Genomic DNA, 18106 nt, shown 5'->3' with positions numbered 1-18106 from the left:
AATAATCATCAAATACTGTATCACTGCACAGCCAGTGAGGACCTCTCTGCTGGTCCACTCTAAATCTTTCTAATCTGAACACTGTGAAGCAACCACATGGACTTTTCTAAAGAGATTCTGGTACTAAGAACTGCTTGATTAAAATCCCATTCATTCAAACAAGGCACAGAGCATCATCCCAATCTCGCTATGTCCTGTTCTCCAAAGACCACCTCTCTCCCCAGTACCAACCTCAGGAGCTTAAGAAGGATGCTTTTCCATCATATCGAATGAGGTAACCCAGATCCAGAAAGGCAATTATCATATGTACTCACTCGTAAGGGGTTTTTAAACATAAAGCAAAGAAAACCAGCCTACAAATCACAATCCCAGAGAACTTAGACAACACTGAGGACCCTAAGAGAGACATACATAGACCTAATCTACATGGGAAGTAGAAAAAGATCTCCTGAGTAAATTGGGAGCATGGAGATCATGGAAGAGGGTTGAAGGGGAGGGAGAGGGGAGAGGAACGGAAAAAAATGTATAGCTCAATAAAATCAATAATTAAAAAAATATTAAAAAAAAAAAGAACGTTTTCACTGACTCCAAGACTCCTTCACTAGGCAACATTTCTGAATACCTTAGTCCAGGCTGTCTTCCTGTCCTATCTTCTTCTAGAAGTTTTCTCTTCAGTGTATTTCTCTCCAAATATGCTGAATAGGGTAACAAACCATACCTAACAGGTGAACAAGTCGACTAACTAGATAAATAAAAATGGTAGAAAAACGTGCCTGTTTTAACATCAATTAATCTGCCACAAATTTATACTTAGATTTCAACAGCACCAGTACGAATTCAATCACTGCTAACCAACAGAGGGGACTAGACTGAACTTCTCAATTGGACCATCTACTTATGTGACAGCTATGAATTACTTTCCACACTTCCTAGATCCCTCTCAAGCTCTAGCCTCTATTACTCACACCTGAAAAGCTGGCCAGACCTTCCCTACTCCCCTAGCAAGAAACAGCTCTTTGACAAATACAGTGGTATACGCTTTTAATCCCTACATTCAGGAGGCAAAGGCAGGTGGATCTCTATGAGTTGAGGTCAGCTTGGACTACATAACAAGTTCTAGACAACCAGAACTACACAATTAGACTCTGTCTCAAAAAGAAAGAACATTTGTTCTTCAGTATTTGAGTCACCAAACCACAAAGAGAATAATCTAGACATCTGTAATTAGGTAACTGCCTAATTAATTACCAAAAGTTTTTTTTTAATGCATATGGATGTTTTGCTTGCTTGTATGTCTGTGCACCACATGCATGCCTGGTACCCACAGAGGTCAGAGGAGGGTATCCGATCCTGTGGAACGGGAGTGGGTGCTGGGAATTGAACCTGGTCCTCTGAAAGAGCAGCCAGTGCTCTTTACTGCCGAACCATCTTTCCAATCCCAATATATTCTAAAAGTAAGATATATTTCTAAGTCTGTCTTTCAGGACAGTAATAATCACTGGGGCGAGGAAGCAGCTCTTAGTGAGAGCAGGTGGAAGGCGCTACTAACAATGAGCTCATACTAATGTTTTCCAAATACTTACCTGCTTCACAACCTGCCTGGTTAGGGATCTGACTCATGGCTTCTGACATGAGTTAGATCGACACGACACATTTCCTCAAAAAGAAAATGTGATCACAACACATTCCACAAAATAATCCTCAGAGGAGAAAGACACTGATGTCCTATTATTACCATCAACTATAATTTCCAATCAGTTAGGGAAGCCCAAAATACCTGCCTGAGTAACAGTTCTCCACAGACTAGGGTATCTTGCAGATAAGGAGAAGCTTAGAATCCAACTCTCACTTCTGTTACTTTACAGTCTCTCAAAAACAGAAAAGCTGTTGTCTTTACCTGGACATTTCACTTCCTCTCACATAAAGGTATTATCTGCCTTACCATCCTCCAACCAATGCATCCACCCATCTCATCCCATAAGAGCAGGCAAGTGCTTCAATTCTACAACTTCAAAGAGCTCAGAACAACAGATAAACCCAGTCAATGTCAAGTGGCAACTCAGGCCACAAGGATAAAACCTACTTCATCAATGCCTTCTTCCTCATGAAAGGTACGAGACAGGAAGAGGCAGGTCATGGTGTCCTCCTTCTTAGTGAAGAGAATAAAATCCTTCCCAATGCGCATGGAGCCCCTGAAAAGGAAACAGAAAACAGATCACTCTCCCAAGGACTCAAAGCTCATCTGGAAAGGGAGAGCACCTTCTTGGCATAACTGAGTATGACCAGAGGGCCCTCTTCAAGACCACCAATGGCCCTACTCCCAAGAGATCCCACAGCCCCTGTTCACTTGCACTCAGCCAACACTCCTTGCTGTGCCTTCCTAACGGTCTCTAATTCCTTAGTCTATAACCTCCTTGAGCAAACTTCCCTTCTCACCATCCTTCTAGAATATATTCGCTCAGACGACAAGCCCCAGGTTTGCTTTCCTCCCAGTTTAAAGCCACAGCCCTAACAAGAGAACCTGCTTGAGTGCTAGGTTCATGGGGTCTTCTGTGACACCACTCGTTTAACTCCAACAGTGGACACCTTGAACACATCATCTTCTTTTTGGGCAACACCCTGTATCTGTCTTTTTACTACACTGTCAAGAGAAGAGTCAAAAGATGACTCTCACAAGTCTTTCAAAAATCAGCATGAATGCAACATTTATCAAAACACAAATGCTATTTTTTTCTTTAATCATGATATCAGGCCCAGTTCAAAATTTGATCTTTGAAAATAGTTCAAAGAGGAGTACATCCATGTCCTGTAACTCTAGCCATTTTCGGTCTCAGAATCACTTTGCTACTTTGAGCTAATTCTGATATGGCCTTGAGTTTGTCTTCTACAAGGCAGTTTGGAGCTTGGCATACAACAGAATGGTGGAACACTTGCCTAGCATGTGCAAGGGCCTCGGTACAATCCCTAGAATCAATGGAAAACAAAACTCATCTGGCAAAAATCTAAATGTCAATGGCTTCCTTCCTGTTTGGCCATGTTAATCCTCTATTGGAGCAGGCAGAGACAGGCTTCTTCAGGCAGACAGGACACAGCAGAAGTATGAAGCAGCAGTAGAAGGACTATCTACTCAACAATGAGGTTGTTTAGCTCCGTTTTTTCTCTAAGCAGCTTCTGGCTATTATCTCATTAGTCCTTACAATACCCCTGGGAGTAGACAATGGTAGGAAGCCTCATTAATCTCTATATACAATTCAGACTGGCATGCCAGGCACACAAATGAATCTCATGTCGCATTTCTCAAGCACTCAGGAAAATTCCCAAGACACTAAGTAGATGCTCTAGGGGCTATCAATTCTCCTTTTCCTAAAGATAGGACTACTTTTCCTACAGGTTGTGGACATAACTGCCCTTACTCAAACTTGAGAAGACTTTCTTTATACCTTTTTTGTTTCTGTTTTTGATCCTGACAATAGGGTCCGATTAGCAGAAACCCCAAAACACCATCTTTGTTAAACCCTATTCTCACTGTAAATCACCTCATGTAACTTCTTAACTTTGAACACTAGATGGCTCCAATTCAAAGGGGCTTTCATAAAAGCCTCCAAAACATGCTGATAACTGCACTCTAACTCTGTACATGTTCTTTCTCAGTCTTCTAAGTACTTTCTGAGTCATACTTAACTGGCTCCTGAGGAGAGTATCAGCAGTTAGAACCTCATTTTCTAGGTTAGGAAACTGTCAGAGAGGTAAAGCTGAGTCTGCAGAACTGGTAGGACTAGATAGGAGCTGACTCTATTGGAGACCTCGGTTTTTACAGGTCTTAGATTTTCAGAATCCTCTAGGGAAGGTTCCCATTGTGATCACAGTCTGGGGACTCTCAAGGCAATAATAACAGGTGATCCTAACTATTTGTAAGTATGATCAATTTGCAAGAAGCCACAACTTTAGTGACTAAATGGCTGGATTGAGATCTGAACCTTTGACCAAAGTCAAATGGACAGTCCCTGCCATTTTCTAATCAGAAAGACCTGGTTTATATATTTCACTCCTATACATCTAAATTTCATTGAGAATGCTAACAAAACCCACCTACCACAGGCTGAAGTGTGGCTTAAATGATATCATCCATACCAAGTTTTTAGCCACAGTACCTTCTGGCACATGGGGAATGCTTATTATTAACATTCAGGTCCTTCCCTGAGAAGAAAGCCCAGGAACCAGGGCCCTGGTTTCTTTGGAAGCATTCTCTTCTCCACACCCAAAGCACAATGCACATGAAGCCCAACTGAGGCTGTTGACAGATCAAACCACCACCCTTTCTCACATAAAATAACACACTTCCACAGCAAGATGGAACATGAGTCATAATCTCATTTGCACAAACTCACATTCCACTAAATAGTATTCCACCCAAAGGTACGTACAGCTGGAAGTGAGCATTTCAGAAACAGAAACCTTTTCCTCAGAGCTTTACTCAAAAACCAGAACAACTAGCCGGGCGGTGGTGGTGCACGCCTTTAATCCCAGCATTATTTGGGAGGCAGAGGCAGGCGGATCTCTGGGAGTTTGAGGCCAGCCTGGTCTACAAGAGCTAGTTCCGGGACAGGCACCAAAGCTACAGAGAAACCCTGTCTCGGAAAAAAAAAAAAAAAAAAAAAAAAAAAAAAAAAAAAAAAAAAAAAAAAAAAAAAAAAAAAAAAAAAAAAAAAAAAAAAAAAAAACCCAGAACAACTAGTGTGGGACAATTCTGTATTCTGTCAATTATATCTTAAATAAACCCTGATTGGCCAGTAGCCAAGCACGAAGTATAGGCAGGACAACCAGATAGGAAGTAGAGATAGGACAATGAGAATTCTGGGAAGGAGGAAACCCATTCCTCCGCAGTCCTGTGCAGACACAGAAGATGCAGGATGTGACCTGCCCCGCTGAAAAAGGTACTGAGCCATGTGGCTAAATATACTAGAATAATGGACTAATGTAAGTTATAAGAGTTAACAAGAAGCCCAAGCTAATAGATCAATGAGTTTATAACTTATGGAGACCTCTGTGTAATTTTCTTTGGGACTTGCCAGCTGTGAGGAACTGGGCGGGACAGAAACCCCAACAAGCAGGACCTAATGCTACAAACAACACATTCTAAGCACTAAACAAGTGGGAACCAAAGCCCAAGGGATATCCCAATAGACTGAAGGAATAAGATGGGTCTCCTACAATATGGCCTTAGAGGATGCCCATACAGGGCGCTCCAGGAGAACTGCCCCTTTTTCACTCTGGGTCCCCAATGTCCGGCATAAGCATACTGATACATTGTGAAGTGACTCCCTTGCCATCTCAAATACACCCCAGCCCAGAAGAGAACCACCCACATTTTCAAACACGGGATAAAACTATCTATTATTCAATAAGGGAAGAGAGACAGTTCTAGAGAACAGTGTTTTAGATACTCATACTACTCAAACTACTGAGAAAATTCAGCTAGATAGTTGGTAAACCACCCCCAACCATCACTCCTTTCTGACTCTCCTACTGCTCCAGAGTTAATAGCCCTAGAGAGACAAAGGGATGAACAGCAAGAGCACATCATGTGATTTTGTGTTCAGCCCTACAGCAGGCTTTCAATATACATACGATTTTAATCCATTGCCATACTGCCCAATTTGGGTGGACTCAGGAGTTCGTTTGGCCGACTTCCCAAACTGGATCACACTGGCAGCATCACCTCAAGTGGTAGATTAGAGAAATAAAAAGTTAGCATTTCTTCCCCAGACTTCTCAAAGCTAGAGATGTGAGTCATGTTAAATGTAAGCAAGGCTCTGTGCCAACAAAACCTCTCTCGAAGGAAAATCAGTCATGAGGCATAAGTAATCCTTGCCTAGTCCATCAATACCACCACAGTGCCCTGTGTTGTTACTAGAACATGGTAAACAGTTTCAGGAGAAGAAGTCTCAGTAGTGACGGCTCCAGGATGTTGTGCAAGTTGATAAACACATTGTCAAGAGACAGGTAATCAAACTGATTTCAGATTGACATTCCGTGTTGTCCAAACACCTCCTATGTTAAGACAAGACCCAGCAAACACACAGTGTAATAAAGCCTGAGATGTTGCAACAGCTTCTCATTCCCTAGGTGGATCGTCTGGTCACAACAGTGAGGTCACAGAAAAGCAACTTTGACAGTAAATTGTTATGTTCTGAAAAAGAAACAGTCACCATAACTACTTACTCGGATCCATTCCTGCTCCATCATCCAAAAAGCAAAGCATAAATCCTCCTCGAAGGTCATCCCGCCTTTCTGTAAAAGAAGCAGCTGCCATTACTGGGCTGTTACCACTTACAGGGCGACAACCTGGGTACAGAAAGTGAACCAAGTAAAGCCGGGTATAAAAGGAAGGGTTAGTTCAAATCTAGTTTCTCCTAATAGTACTACTAAGCTAGTGTGAGTTAAACTTCAGGGCTCTTGAGGACATGAAGCTTCTCTAGTGCTTTCTAATTCACAACAAGGCTTCAGAGAATCTATTAGAAGAAACCAGTACTTAACATTCAAGATCACTGAATATGCATATCTTTTATATCTTTCTTTCTTATATATCATATCTATTTTTCTATATACCTTTTTATATATCAACATGATATACTATTACATCTGTCCAAGATCATGGACCCCAAGTCATTTAAGTAATCTATTATGTGTTATACCTTATCAACTGTTCAAACTCAACAGGGTACTTCAAGTCTGAGGTAACATTCAACGATGCAACATGCAGTTGCCACATAAAGATTAATTACTATGTTTATATACTATCACTTCTAGACTAACTATAGATTGTGAGCTATCTGTATATCTGTCATATCCCCTCCTAGATATGGGCCCTTGAAAAGCGAAATGACACAAGATTCAGCAAGAGGTTCTTAGTTCTGGGATAGACCTGCCTAGTCAGAATTACAGACCTTTAGCAATAATATTCAGCACAGTTTTGGCTGGGATTCCTAGCCAACAAGAAGGAAACATGACACAAGACTGTGGCCTCCATTCCAGTTAGTAGATAAAGAATTATCTTAGTAGCTGTCTTTTTTTTTCTTTTTTTTTAAAAATATTTATTTATTTACTTATTTATTTATTATGTATACAATATTCTGTCTGCATGTAAGCCTGCAGGCCAGAAGAGGGCACCAGACCCCATTACAGATGGTTGTGAGCCACCATGTGGTTGCTGGGAATTGAACTCAGGACCTTTAGAAGAGCAGGCAATGCTCTTAACCTCTGAGCCATCTCTCCAGCCCCAAAAGATTTATTTATTATGTATACACTGCTCTGCTTACATATATGCTGGCAGGCCACAAGAGGGCACCAGATCTCACTGTAGATGGTTGTGAGCCACCATGTGATTGCTGGGAATTGAACTCAGGACCTCTGGAAGAGCAGGCTGTGCTCTTAACCACTGAGCCATCTCTCCAGGCCTCTTAGTAGCTGTCTTATATGAGCACCTTATGGCAACTCATAGAAAGTAGTAACAATAGAGTAAAGATTCTCAAATAAGGAAAAAGGCTATACTAATTTTCAAGGTGCCTTTTAATTCAGTGAAGACTACGTAAACAATGGGAAAACTAGTCTTGGAATCAGATATGTAGATATCAAACAGAAAAGAAAGTAAGGCAGAAACTGAAGCAGGAGACCCAAACAAACCATGTAAAGAACCACTGACATCAACCTCCTCAGTACAGATGTTGTTCATGGTCCACTGCTCAGCACAAAAATAAAAGTAACCCATCTACTAAAAAAGAAGAAGCTGTGTAAAATAATATAAGGTCAAGGCCCAAGGCTACTTGGGAGCCTAGTTCCTAGAGTCCAAGCTTCAGTTCACTTTGTACAATTATCTATCCTGACAAATCTGTTTTAAATGCTTTTTCCCCCCACAGGGTAAAACTAAATGAGTCATGACTGCACTCTGCTAAATAAACAAACTAATGCAAATTAAAATACTATTTTAGATGGGCCATAAACCACAGGGACTTATAAGTATCTCTCAATGTTCAGGAGGCTGAACAAATGCCTCTTCAAAGGTCCAGAGTGAGGCTCTTCTAGAAGATCCTAGTAGATGAGAACATTTCTCCTAAGGCAGCACTTCTTAAGACAATCTAGTTCATCCAAGTGAAATGTGGCCAGCAGGAACAAGGATTTTTTGTTGTTCTTGTTTTAAAAGTATTAAAAGCTTCCCAAGTTCCATCTATAAGAAACAGTCAAACAGAGAGACTCACAATGGATAAGGGACAGAGCATGTAGCAGCAGCGTCCTAGCACCTGCCCAGAGACATTTGTTGTATACTATCAGAAAATTATGAAGACTCTCTTGGGATCTAAAAACTGTTTTGAGCCAAATGCCACTTGAAAAGTTCCCAAGACCACTGAAATCCCTTGAATAATACCCCAGAATAATACTCCTAGGGTAAAGGAGTCGGGTTATTTCAGCAGTTATTGCTTCAACTGTGGGTTCAAGTTCTCCTAGTTCAAGGATTTATCTCAAAGCTTCTTTTTTGTCTGGCTTTTTGTTTTTGTTTTATGGGACTACAGAGATGACTCAGTGGTTAAGAGCATATACTCTTTTTGCAGAAGACCCAAGTTCAGTCACCAAGAACCATACTGAGTTGCCCAAAACCACCCGTAACTTCAATTCTAGAGGATCTAATGCTCTCTCTTCTTGCCTCAATGTATACCCCCCACATGTGGCATATGTGCGCGCGCACACGCAGAGACAGAGAGAGAGAGAGAGAGAGAGAGAGAGAGAGAGAGAGAGAGAGAGAGAGAGAGAGAGATTTTTAAAGTAAGTTTCTTCATTCAGTTTACAGTAGTATAAAACCATAAAGAGTCCAGGTTGGCCTTGAACTCCCCAAATAGTCAAGATGATTAAACTGATCCTCCTGCCTCTCTACCTCTTGTTAAGGATTAACAGCAAGTGTTATAATACCCAGTTTCTTACTGTCTTGACTGTTTATCTGTCATCTGTAACCATTTGTAGTGTGCCATTTCTTTCATTAGATATTAGGTTCTGAGAACAAAGGCCTCATCTCATCCTCTGAACTCCCCCCCCCAAAATAGAAAGCACACTGAGCACTCCTTTTATAACCTAACTTTCTTAAATTTCCTTGTTAAAATTTACCCAATGAAGATGGTAGAAGGGAATAAAGATGATCTTTTCTTTATAACTCCTTAGAAAGACCACTATGAGGATATGTTCCTTCAACATCACTTGAAGTGGAGGCTCATGTTTCTTTATCTTCTGGGTAAGGATGTGAATAGTCAGTTTCTTTGAGAGGTAACTGCCAGCACTCCTGCATGCACACTCAGCTATGGCCTGGAAAGGTGGCACCATCTAGGAGATTTAGCAATCACCATCTTCAAGTCTTACAATACTACTTTTTCCTGTTACTTTCCTCTAAGATTAGAAAGTTAAATAATGTGTCTCTGTCTAAAACCCCAAAAACAACAAACAACACCAAAAAAATCCAAAGTATTTCTACCACTTTGGCAGCCTTTTCTACAGGCAGCTTTCAGAATTTTGGTGAATAGCTGATATGTAGGCATTATATTTTCTTTTTTCTCCAAAATAATTTACTCTAAGTCCTCTGTCTTATCTAGAGAATCTTCCTAACAATACAACACTAGAGGTTCTGTGTTTATTTCCACTTATCAAATGATTCCATGAAGAGGGTTATCTAGTAACTGTATATTCCACATAAACAAAGACTTTCAAAACTGTATATTCCACATAAACAAACTTTTTTGAGCATATGCTCAAAATATGACTGAAAATCTTTCAGATTTAGAAAAGAATGTCAATAAAATATATCACATTAGCCAAACTGAGTTTAAGAATTGTCTTCTACTTCCTTGTTCAAGTTTTTAGGATTAAAATGATCAAAAAGGTATTGCTATAAATATTGAATGGGCAGAAAACAAATAAAAAGCCAATTGACAATAACTAAAAACTCTGTCACTGTCACCGTAACTCTAGGACAAAGATGATCTTACAATATAAAAGTAAAACCAACTGAGCAAACAGTAGAGGATGTCACAGCATCCAGTTTTAAGCCTAACATTTCAAAAAGATGTTTTATAATGGCTATTGTCAACTTGACTACATCAGGAATGAACTGGAATCCAGAAAGGGAGGGCAGATCTGTGAGGGATTTTCTGCTTGGTTTGAAGTGAGTAGATTCACTTCTTATCTGGACCTTTGAGGAAGGAAGACAAGTGCCTTGATCTGGCAGGAAGATATACCTTTAATCTGAGCCACACCTTCTACTGGAAACCTCTACAGGGCAGGAGGAAGGAAGCTCTCTATATCACAGCCTGCTTGCCCCCACCTTGCTCGCCCATCCATTCCTTCACTGGCATTGGAGCATACCTCATTGGCATCCAGCATGTACTGAAGACTAGCTGAGACATCCAGCCTTGTGCGCTGAGCAACTACTGGATTCTTGGACAGTCAGCAACTGTTGGACTGAAGCCTGTAAGTCACTCCAATAAATCCCTTTTTTTGTAGAGATTCATTTCATAAGTTCTGTTACTTTAGAGAACCCTAATTACAAATTTTAGTACCAAATCTGGCTCTAGAACAACAAAAGTATAAGGATGAATCTTTTTAATATCTGTAACAGGCTTTTCAATTTGCGAGCACCTACAGTTACTGAAGCCTCTCCAATTATCCCTTCTCCTGGGAGTTCAAAGAATATTGAAAGCCCATGGTATGAACCATATAGTGAGAAAAATGCTTTAGATTATCCTGGTTCACCAATTGTGAGTGGGAAAGAATTTGGGGGCCCTGTATGTAAAACTTTAGTCAGTTTGGAGAAAAATAAGGGAAATGATCATGCTGGTTGGTTGCTTAATTTATCTCTGGATGAACTGACAAAGGATAGGGATAAGCTCTGTGACAAAAACCAATCAACTTCTAGTACCTCAGAATTTTAGTGATAAAACTGACCATTTCTAGATGCACCAAAACAGTCTAAAAGTTTCTAAGTGTGGCCTAGAAGAGAATCTTCTGTCCAGCAGCCACAGAGCTCAAGTTGTAGAAAATCAAGCTGAAGCCCTCATTATAAGGCTGAATTACAGAGAAAACTCAAGTTCCAGCCTCAGATGGTATCCACAGTTAAAGGAAGGGCATTCGCTGGTGGAAACTGGGATCCTGTAACTTGGAGTAGAGATGTATGGGAGGAACCTACTGAAGCTGAGAACTGAATTCTCAGATTCTCGAGGGTTTTTTTTTCTCCCTCACCTCAGGAAGTAGTACCCTCAATACCACCCCTTGAAATACAGCCTATTTCACCTTTGACCAAGGAAATTAATCCTTCATTGTCTGCTAAACCAACAGTGACTTCCTCTGAAGGAGAAATGAATGGCCAGATGTGCGATTATTTACTGATTCATGGGCTTAGAGCCAATGGATTGACTAGATGGTCAGGGACTTAGAAAGAATCATGGAAATAGGTGAGAAAGACATCTGGGGAGGATGTATTTGCATAGATCTCTCCAAAATGGGCAAAGGATGTGAAGATACTCGTGTCCCATGTAAATGCTCATCAAAAAGTGACTTCTGCTGAGAAGCTCAATAATCAAGTAGATAGGATGACCTGTTCTGTGGACAGTAACCTCTTTCCTCAGCCATTCCTGTCATTGACCAATGGGGTCAATGAACAAAGCGGCCATGGTGGCAGTGATGAAAGTTATACATGGGCTCAACAACATGGACCGCAACTCATCAAGTGACTTGGCTACAGCTACTGCTTGCTGAGAGCCAGATATGACAACAGCAGAGACAATCACTGAGCCCCAGATACAGAACCATTCCCCAGGGTGACCAGACCACCTGGTGACACGTTGACTACATTGGACCATTTCCTCCATAGAAAGAACACTTTGTCCTTACTAGAGTAGATGCTTATTCTGGTTATGGATTTGCCTTTTCTGCCTTTCCTCCTCTAGGAAAAGAACCAAGACCTGCTGAGGTGCTTGCAAGGGTGGAGGAAATACAGCTAAGGTCACATGACCAGTAACAGAAACAAGGATCACAGTTGACATGAGTATTGCATTTTGTTAAAAATGTGTTTATGCAGGTATTTGTGTTTTCTTTCACTTTCCTTCTCGTGATATAAGTTTGAGATACTAAAAGAATGCCCCCCCAAGGGACACTGTCACCTATTCTAGATTTATAATGCATTTGTGGTTATACAATGGATAGTTATATCAAGTTAGGCACAATTATGACCTGGTTAAATATATAATGTGTTTTTAATTATATGTAGGATAATTACATTATATTTAGGCATTATTATGACCTGGTTATTGTCTTCATTTAGAAATAATTACAACATAAAGAGATGAGTGTATGTCAAGTTGAAAAGGAGTGGACTTGTGATGATTATTCTTGGTTGTCAACTTGACTACATCTGGAATTAACTAGAATCTAGAAATGGAGGGTACACTTGTGAGAGATTTTCTGCTTGATTTGAAGTGAGTGGATTCACTTCTTATCTGGACCTTTGAGGAAGGAAGACACATGCCTTGATCTGGATCTCAAGGCAGGAAAATACACCTTTAATCTGGGCCACACTTTCTGCTGGAAGCCTATATAAGGACATGAAAGATGGAAGCTTTTGCTCTTTGCTTGACTCCACCTTGCTAGCCCATCCATTCCTTCACTGGCATTGGAGCCTACCTCTTTGGGATTCCAGCATGTACTGAAGACTAGTTGAGACATCCAGCCTTGTGGACTGAGCAACTACTGGGTTCTTGGATACGCTATTCACAGCTAGCTATTGTTGGATTAGCTGGACTGAAGCCTGTAAGTCATTCTAATAAATCCCCTTTTTATATATATCCTCTCTCACTATATAAATAGTGTGTGTGATTCTTTAAGTTCTGTTACTCTAGAAAAGCCTAACACACGATCTCAGCATCTCTATAAAACAATTACCAACAATTTTCTGCAACTGACACCAGCAACTTTCCAGGGAAAAACCTCTGTTACCAGGAATAGTGAAGGATTAATTTCAACAAGACCCTATCTTCCAGAAAGATGACTAACACTGGGTCATTGTACTTCCCACTACTCTATTCCAGCACCCTCTTAAAGCTCCTGGGTTCTAAGACATATGTGGTCGGATCTACCTAGAGCATGAAGAAATTCTGTCATCTCCAGGCTCCAGAAGCCAGTTATTTCCCACTCACTTCTTAGGCAATAAAAGATCTCAAGTCTGGCTTACCAGCATAAATGTCTATTCTGGTGGCATCAGCATCTCTGAAAAAGGAAAAAAAGATCTGAGATACAGATGAGAATTTAAAGTATCAACCAGCAAAATACACAGTATTTTAAGAGTAATGCATATTATCTTGAATTGTTCAAGCTATGAACAATTCATATATAGTAAATATAGGCATATGTTTAAATATATATATTAAAGTTTTGTTTTTATACTTGACCACACAATTTCCCTGACATATCTATGAAATATTTCAAGCACTCCAAATTTATTAAGATGCATGACACACAGGACCTGGGTACAGTTTTAAGAGTCTCATACATGGTCGTATCTCCAGGCTCACTTTGACTGAGGAAATTAATCTTTCATTGTCTGCTAAAGTAGCAGTGACTTCCTCTGAAGGAGAAGTGGCCAGATGTAGGACTGTAGTTAAACAATGTGTCATCTAGTACATTTCCATGAGCAGGTAACAAGAATATAGTAACAAAAGCAATAATAAAAGCCAAGTATGGTAACACACATCTATAATGGCCACACTCAAAAGACTGAGGCAGGAGGACCTTGGGCTGTATAGTAAGGCCTGTCTCAAAAACACAAAAAGTACTAACAGTATACAGTATACTAACAGTTGTACAGACATTAGAAATTACAAGTAAATTCACTAACTGGGGAAGTTTCAAATTCTACTATTAACTCTTACCCTCTTCTTCCTTCATTATATCAACACTAGTCAATAAGTATCTAAGTTTTAGAGTTTACATTCACTAAAACCAAGACAATATTTTGTTAATATAACTATAAGAGGAAGAGGTCAGCAGATCTCTGTAAACATTAATTAGCCTAGTCAACACAGTGGTTACCAGGCCAGCCAGAGTGAGGTCCTGTCTCAAAATAACAAAAAAACCCACAATGGAAGATACTGAATAAAGAGTAGTCACTTGTAATAAAATAACTATTTGGGAGAAGATGCACAAATCTGGCCTAGTTTTAAAGACATTCAGCAGTACAGTGTCTTGGCAACACAAACTAATATTCTAATAATACTCTAATCTATGTGTCCAATTAGTTTGACTCTCCAGTTCCTATCTTAATTCCCTACTTCTCACAATTATCAGATGCTGATACACAAGGGAAGGTGGTTTGGAAGTGGTAAGTTTCCTATTTTTAGGCTGGAACACAAAGAGCAATGAATGAATTTAAGGTAATCAAGAAAGTGTCAAATACTGTGATAATAAAAATACTTTTTGCTAACGAATCTCTTAGGAGTTGCAACATATACAACAAAAACATCTTTCTCTCAAGTCATCAGAGAGCAAAAGTCATGATGATCATAAAGCTCTCCCTCTAAGCAATTAAGAGGCTGGAAGACTACATACCTTGCATTATCAACCAGTTCAGCAAGAGCACCAAACAAGAATTCATGAGTGGTTCTGAAATAATACATTTTAAGAGTTAACAAAAGAATTATGACCTATGAGCCTTAAGGTTATAAACATTTAAAAGGTTTAGAAAACATCTAAAATCCACATATACATCACTGATGGAACTACTAAATATAAACTCCGTAACACAAGCCTTTCTAGAGCTGATTCCCCACAAATCAAGCCCTGCCATTTACTCAGAAATGTTTACTTTTCCTATTTTTAATTGAAAACCCACCTTAAAGAACCTTGAAAATTTTACATGTAAAAGTAGTGATAGTATGAAAAAAAGAGTAGTAGCCTAGAAAAAAATGCCTCTATTTTATCTTTCATTGATTTAACCAGCTGTCGGTTTCTGCACAGGAGGAATTGTAAGAATTATAAACATACATCTTTACAAGTATCTTGAGTTCTGAATAATATGACAGGTATGTTCACAAAACCCAAACTTTTAGAAGCTTCCAGGAGATAATCATTGAAGCCTCCACTTAAAAAGTTATTTTTTCCTTGGACACCCAGAAGATCATACCAAATGGTCTTCTTACCCTTGCAGGAGAATTTCTTACTTTTTTTTAAAAAAGGATCTTAGTCAAAGACCTGGTTTTAGCCAACATCTGAGGAAGTTGAAATGATCTGCGCTACCTCCTGCTCTGAGAAGAAGGGATTTCGCTTATAAGCTTATAAGCACAAAGCCCATGCGTCTCCTCTTTTCCCTGGGACAGCTCACACACAGGTATGCTCAATTTACTCAACAGTCTTCACTAACTATAAAGAGGAACAGGTCAATATAGAACCATCAACAAAATCGGCTTGATTTTTAAAGGAAATACAGAGTTATAGACACAAACTATAATCAACTCTCATAAATTTTTTCTTGCTTTTTCATGTTTAGTCAATAATCAAAATGGCATTTTCTAAACACTTAGATTGAAATATAACACTAGTACCCCAGCATTTAGGATCTCTGACCACTTACGATATTGTTTTAAACTGTGAACCACTTGTTTATAAAAACTCTAACTTAACTGTCCAGGAAAACTGATTTTCTTCAAGGTTATTCTTCAGCTTGTTTTTTAAACTGTAAACTTTTAATAAATAAAACTACCGCTTCCTAGAATTCTAGAAAGACATTTTCTCCCATGAGATCAGTGAATATATCTATTGCTAATCCAAAGGTAGTAGGACCAAGAAAGATGTTGCAGCAAAATGCAGACATTTTATCACCAATTCACTTATGGAATGAAGCTCAAATTCTTCCAGATAAAATCCAAATGTTAAGTACTTGACATGGAAGAATCAAACTTCTAAAAGAAACCTTGCCTTAAAAAGTCATCTATTTATTATAAATACTTGAGTGTTCACAGTTATGATAGCAATGCCTGAAATCCCAAGATCCTATAATGACATCATCCAAAAGGTAGTAAGATGAAGAACTCAAGGTCTGCCTGGACTATGTAGGAAGATATTATCAAAAAAAGAAAAATTTAAGTAATTTTCAAAATTTTTACTTTTTAAAAAATGACTTATTTATTAACTATGTATATAGTGTTCTGACTGCATGTATACCTCCAGGCCAGAAGCCAGATGGTCATGAGCCACCATGTGGGTGCTGGGAATTGAACTCAGGTCCTCTGGAAGAACTGTCAGTGCTCTTAACCTCTGAGCCGTCTCTCCAGTCCCTCGAAATTATTGCTTTAAATTTGCCAAACTATCAGTTGGATAAAAAATGCCCCATGTACTCCACTCCATTTTTGTATAGGGCAGTGGTTCTCAACCTGTAGCTCACAGCTCCTTTGGTAATACTCTATTTCCAAAAATATTTATTTATTTTTTCAGACTCTATGTATTTATTGTTATTTTTCCATTTGTCATTGCTGTTGCTTTTTCCAAAAATATTTATATTACAATTCATATCAGTAGCAAAATACAATTATTAAGTAGCAACAAAAATAATTTTATCACCACAACATGAGGAACTGTATTAACGAGTCACAGCATTAGGAAGGTTGAAAACCACTGGTATAGGGAGAGGGCTGGTGATACAGGTCTGTGGCACAGTTATCTGTCTAGCATGCATAGGTGTTAGATTTAATCCTCATGGGGAGAGAGGGAGAAAGGGGGGGGGAGAGAGAGAGAGAGAGAGAGAGAGAGAGAGAGAGAGAGAGAGAGAGAGAAACAGGCAAACAAGCAGGCAGATACACAGAGAGGCAGGTTGGAAAATTAAGATGAATTGTTATAGATAATGTTAATTAAAAGCCAATCTGAGCGGTGGTGGTACATGCATTTAATCTTAGCACTTGGGATGCAGAGGTAGGCAGATCTGGGAGTTCGAGGCCAGCCTGGTCTATAGAGTGAGTTCCAGGACAGTCAGAGCTGTTATAGAAAGAAACCTTGTCTTGAAAAACAAACAAAAAAGTCAATCTAAAGAGGACATAACTCAGCATCTGAGCACTTGCATACCATGTGCAAGGCCTAGGTTAGATCCCTAGTACATAAGACAAAAAAGTCAATTTACAGTTAGGCATGATGGCACACAACTGTAATTTCATAAAGCTTGGGGACAATAACAAGTTTTAGGTAAGCCTAGGCTATATAGCTAGATTATCTTTAGAACAGAATTCTTGCGGGGACTCTGCTTTGAGCAGTAGCTGTGTCAGAGCCACTAAGGTTTCTCTGAGACGCAATCACTGCAGTTGAAAACTACCCCATACCATGATGACTTGAAATACAGTCAGCACTGGAAAGTTCTGACAGTCTCTACAGAGACTGAATTTCTTTTAAAGAAGGTAATCTAATATTTATTCTCAAGCTTTCAGTTATCTTCCAGTCTGATGTAAGTCATAAAATTACATCAAATTAGTTTTATATACAATCCAGACTGGTGTGTAGAAATATAAACTAGAAACTCGATTTTTAATCATTTTCATTTATTTAAACAAGAACGTTTTTATTGTTTTTGTTTTCTTTTGGTTTTTCGAGACAGGGTTTTTCTGTGTATATCTGGTTGGACTTGAACTAAGAGATCTGCCTGCCTTTGTACCCCAAGTGATAGTATTAAAGACATGCACCTCGCTTATGAACATATTTTTAACGTAAGTCAGTGAATCTCAAAAAAAAAAAAACCCTGATATATGGTAATAAAAGCATACTAGACTAAGAATACGAGTATAACTTGCATCGGAATGTTGCATATAAAACTGATAAAACAGCTCAAATTCTTCTGGCTTAAAATAAAATGAGGTTTCTAGGCTGACTAACATGTACAACATAAACTAGGTTTGTAGTATAAGCCTCAAGTCCTAGAACTCAGAGGTGAAGGCAAGATTATCAGTTCAAGGTTACTTATCAAGTTTAAGGTTAGCCCTGGCTACAAGAAACCTTATTTTAAAAAAAAGAAAGGAAGGAAGGGAGGGAGGGAGGGAGGGAG

General features: G+C 39.2%; 1 protein-coding gene across 4 annotated transcripts in view; it reads right to left on the bottom strand.

Moving 5' to 3' along the window:
• Morc2 (MORC family CW-type zinc finger 2) overlaps nucleotides 1–18106 on the bottom strand; it is a 45044-nt gene that overhangs the window by 19992 nt on the left and 6946 nt on the right. For 3 of the 4 annotated variants that reach the window (XM_050140776.1, XM_050140775.1, XM_050140777.1), the window contains 5 exons: nucleotides 14635–14688; nucleotides 13262–13296; nucleotides 6223–6291; nucleotides 5629–5719; nucleotides 2084–2192 (listed from right to left, as the gene is read on the bottom strand). In XM_050140776.1, coding sequence (XP_049996733.1) covers nucleotides 2084–2192; nucleotides 5629–5719; nucleotides 6223–6291; nucleotides 13262–13296; nucleotides 14635–14688 — 358 coding nt within the window. Of the gene's footprint in view, nucleotides 1–2083; nucleotides 2193–5628; nucleotides 5720–6222; nucleotides 6292–13166; nucleotides 13191–13261; nucleotides 13297–14634; nucleotides 14689–18106 lie in introns of those variants that run through there. The other variant, XM_050140778.1, reaches the window with a different exon arrangement.

This window comes from Alexandromys fortis, unplaced genomic scaffold (assembly GCF_014885135.2).
Source record: "Alexandromys fortis isolate MF-2015 unplaced genomic scaffold, M_Fortis_MF-2015_v1.1 scaffold_7, whole genome shotgun sequence".
Lineage (NCBI taxonomy): Eukaryota > Metazoa > Chordata > Mammalia > Rodentia > Cricetidae > Alexandromys > Alexandromys fortis.
This window is presented reverse-complemented; position numbering and strand designations above follow the sequence as displayed.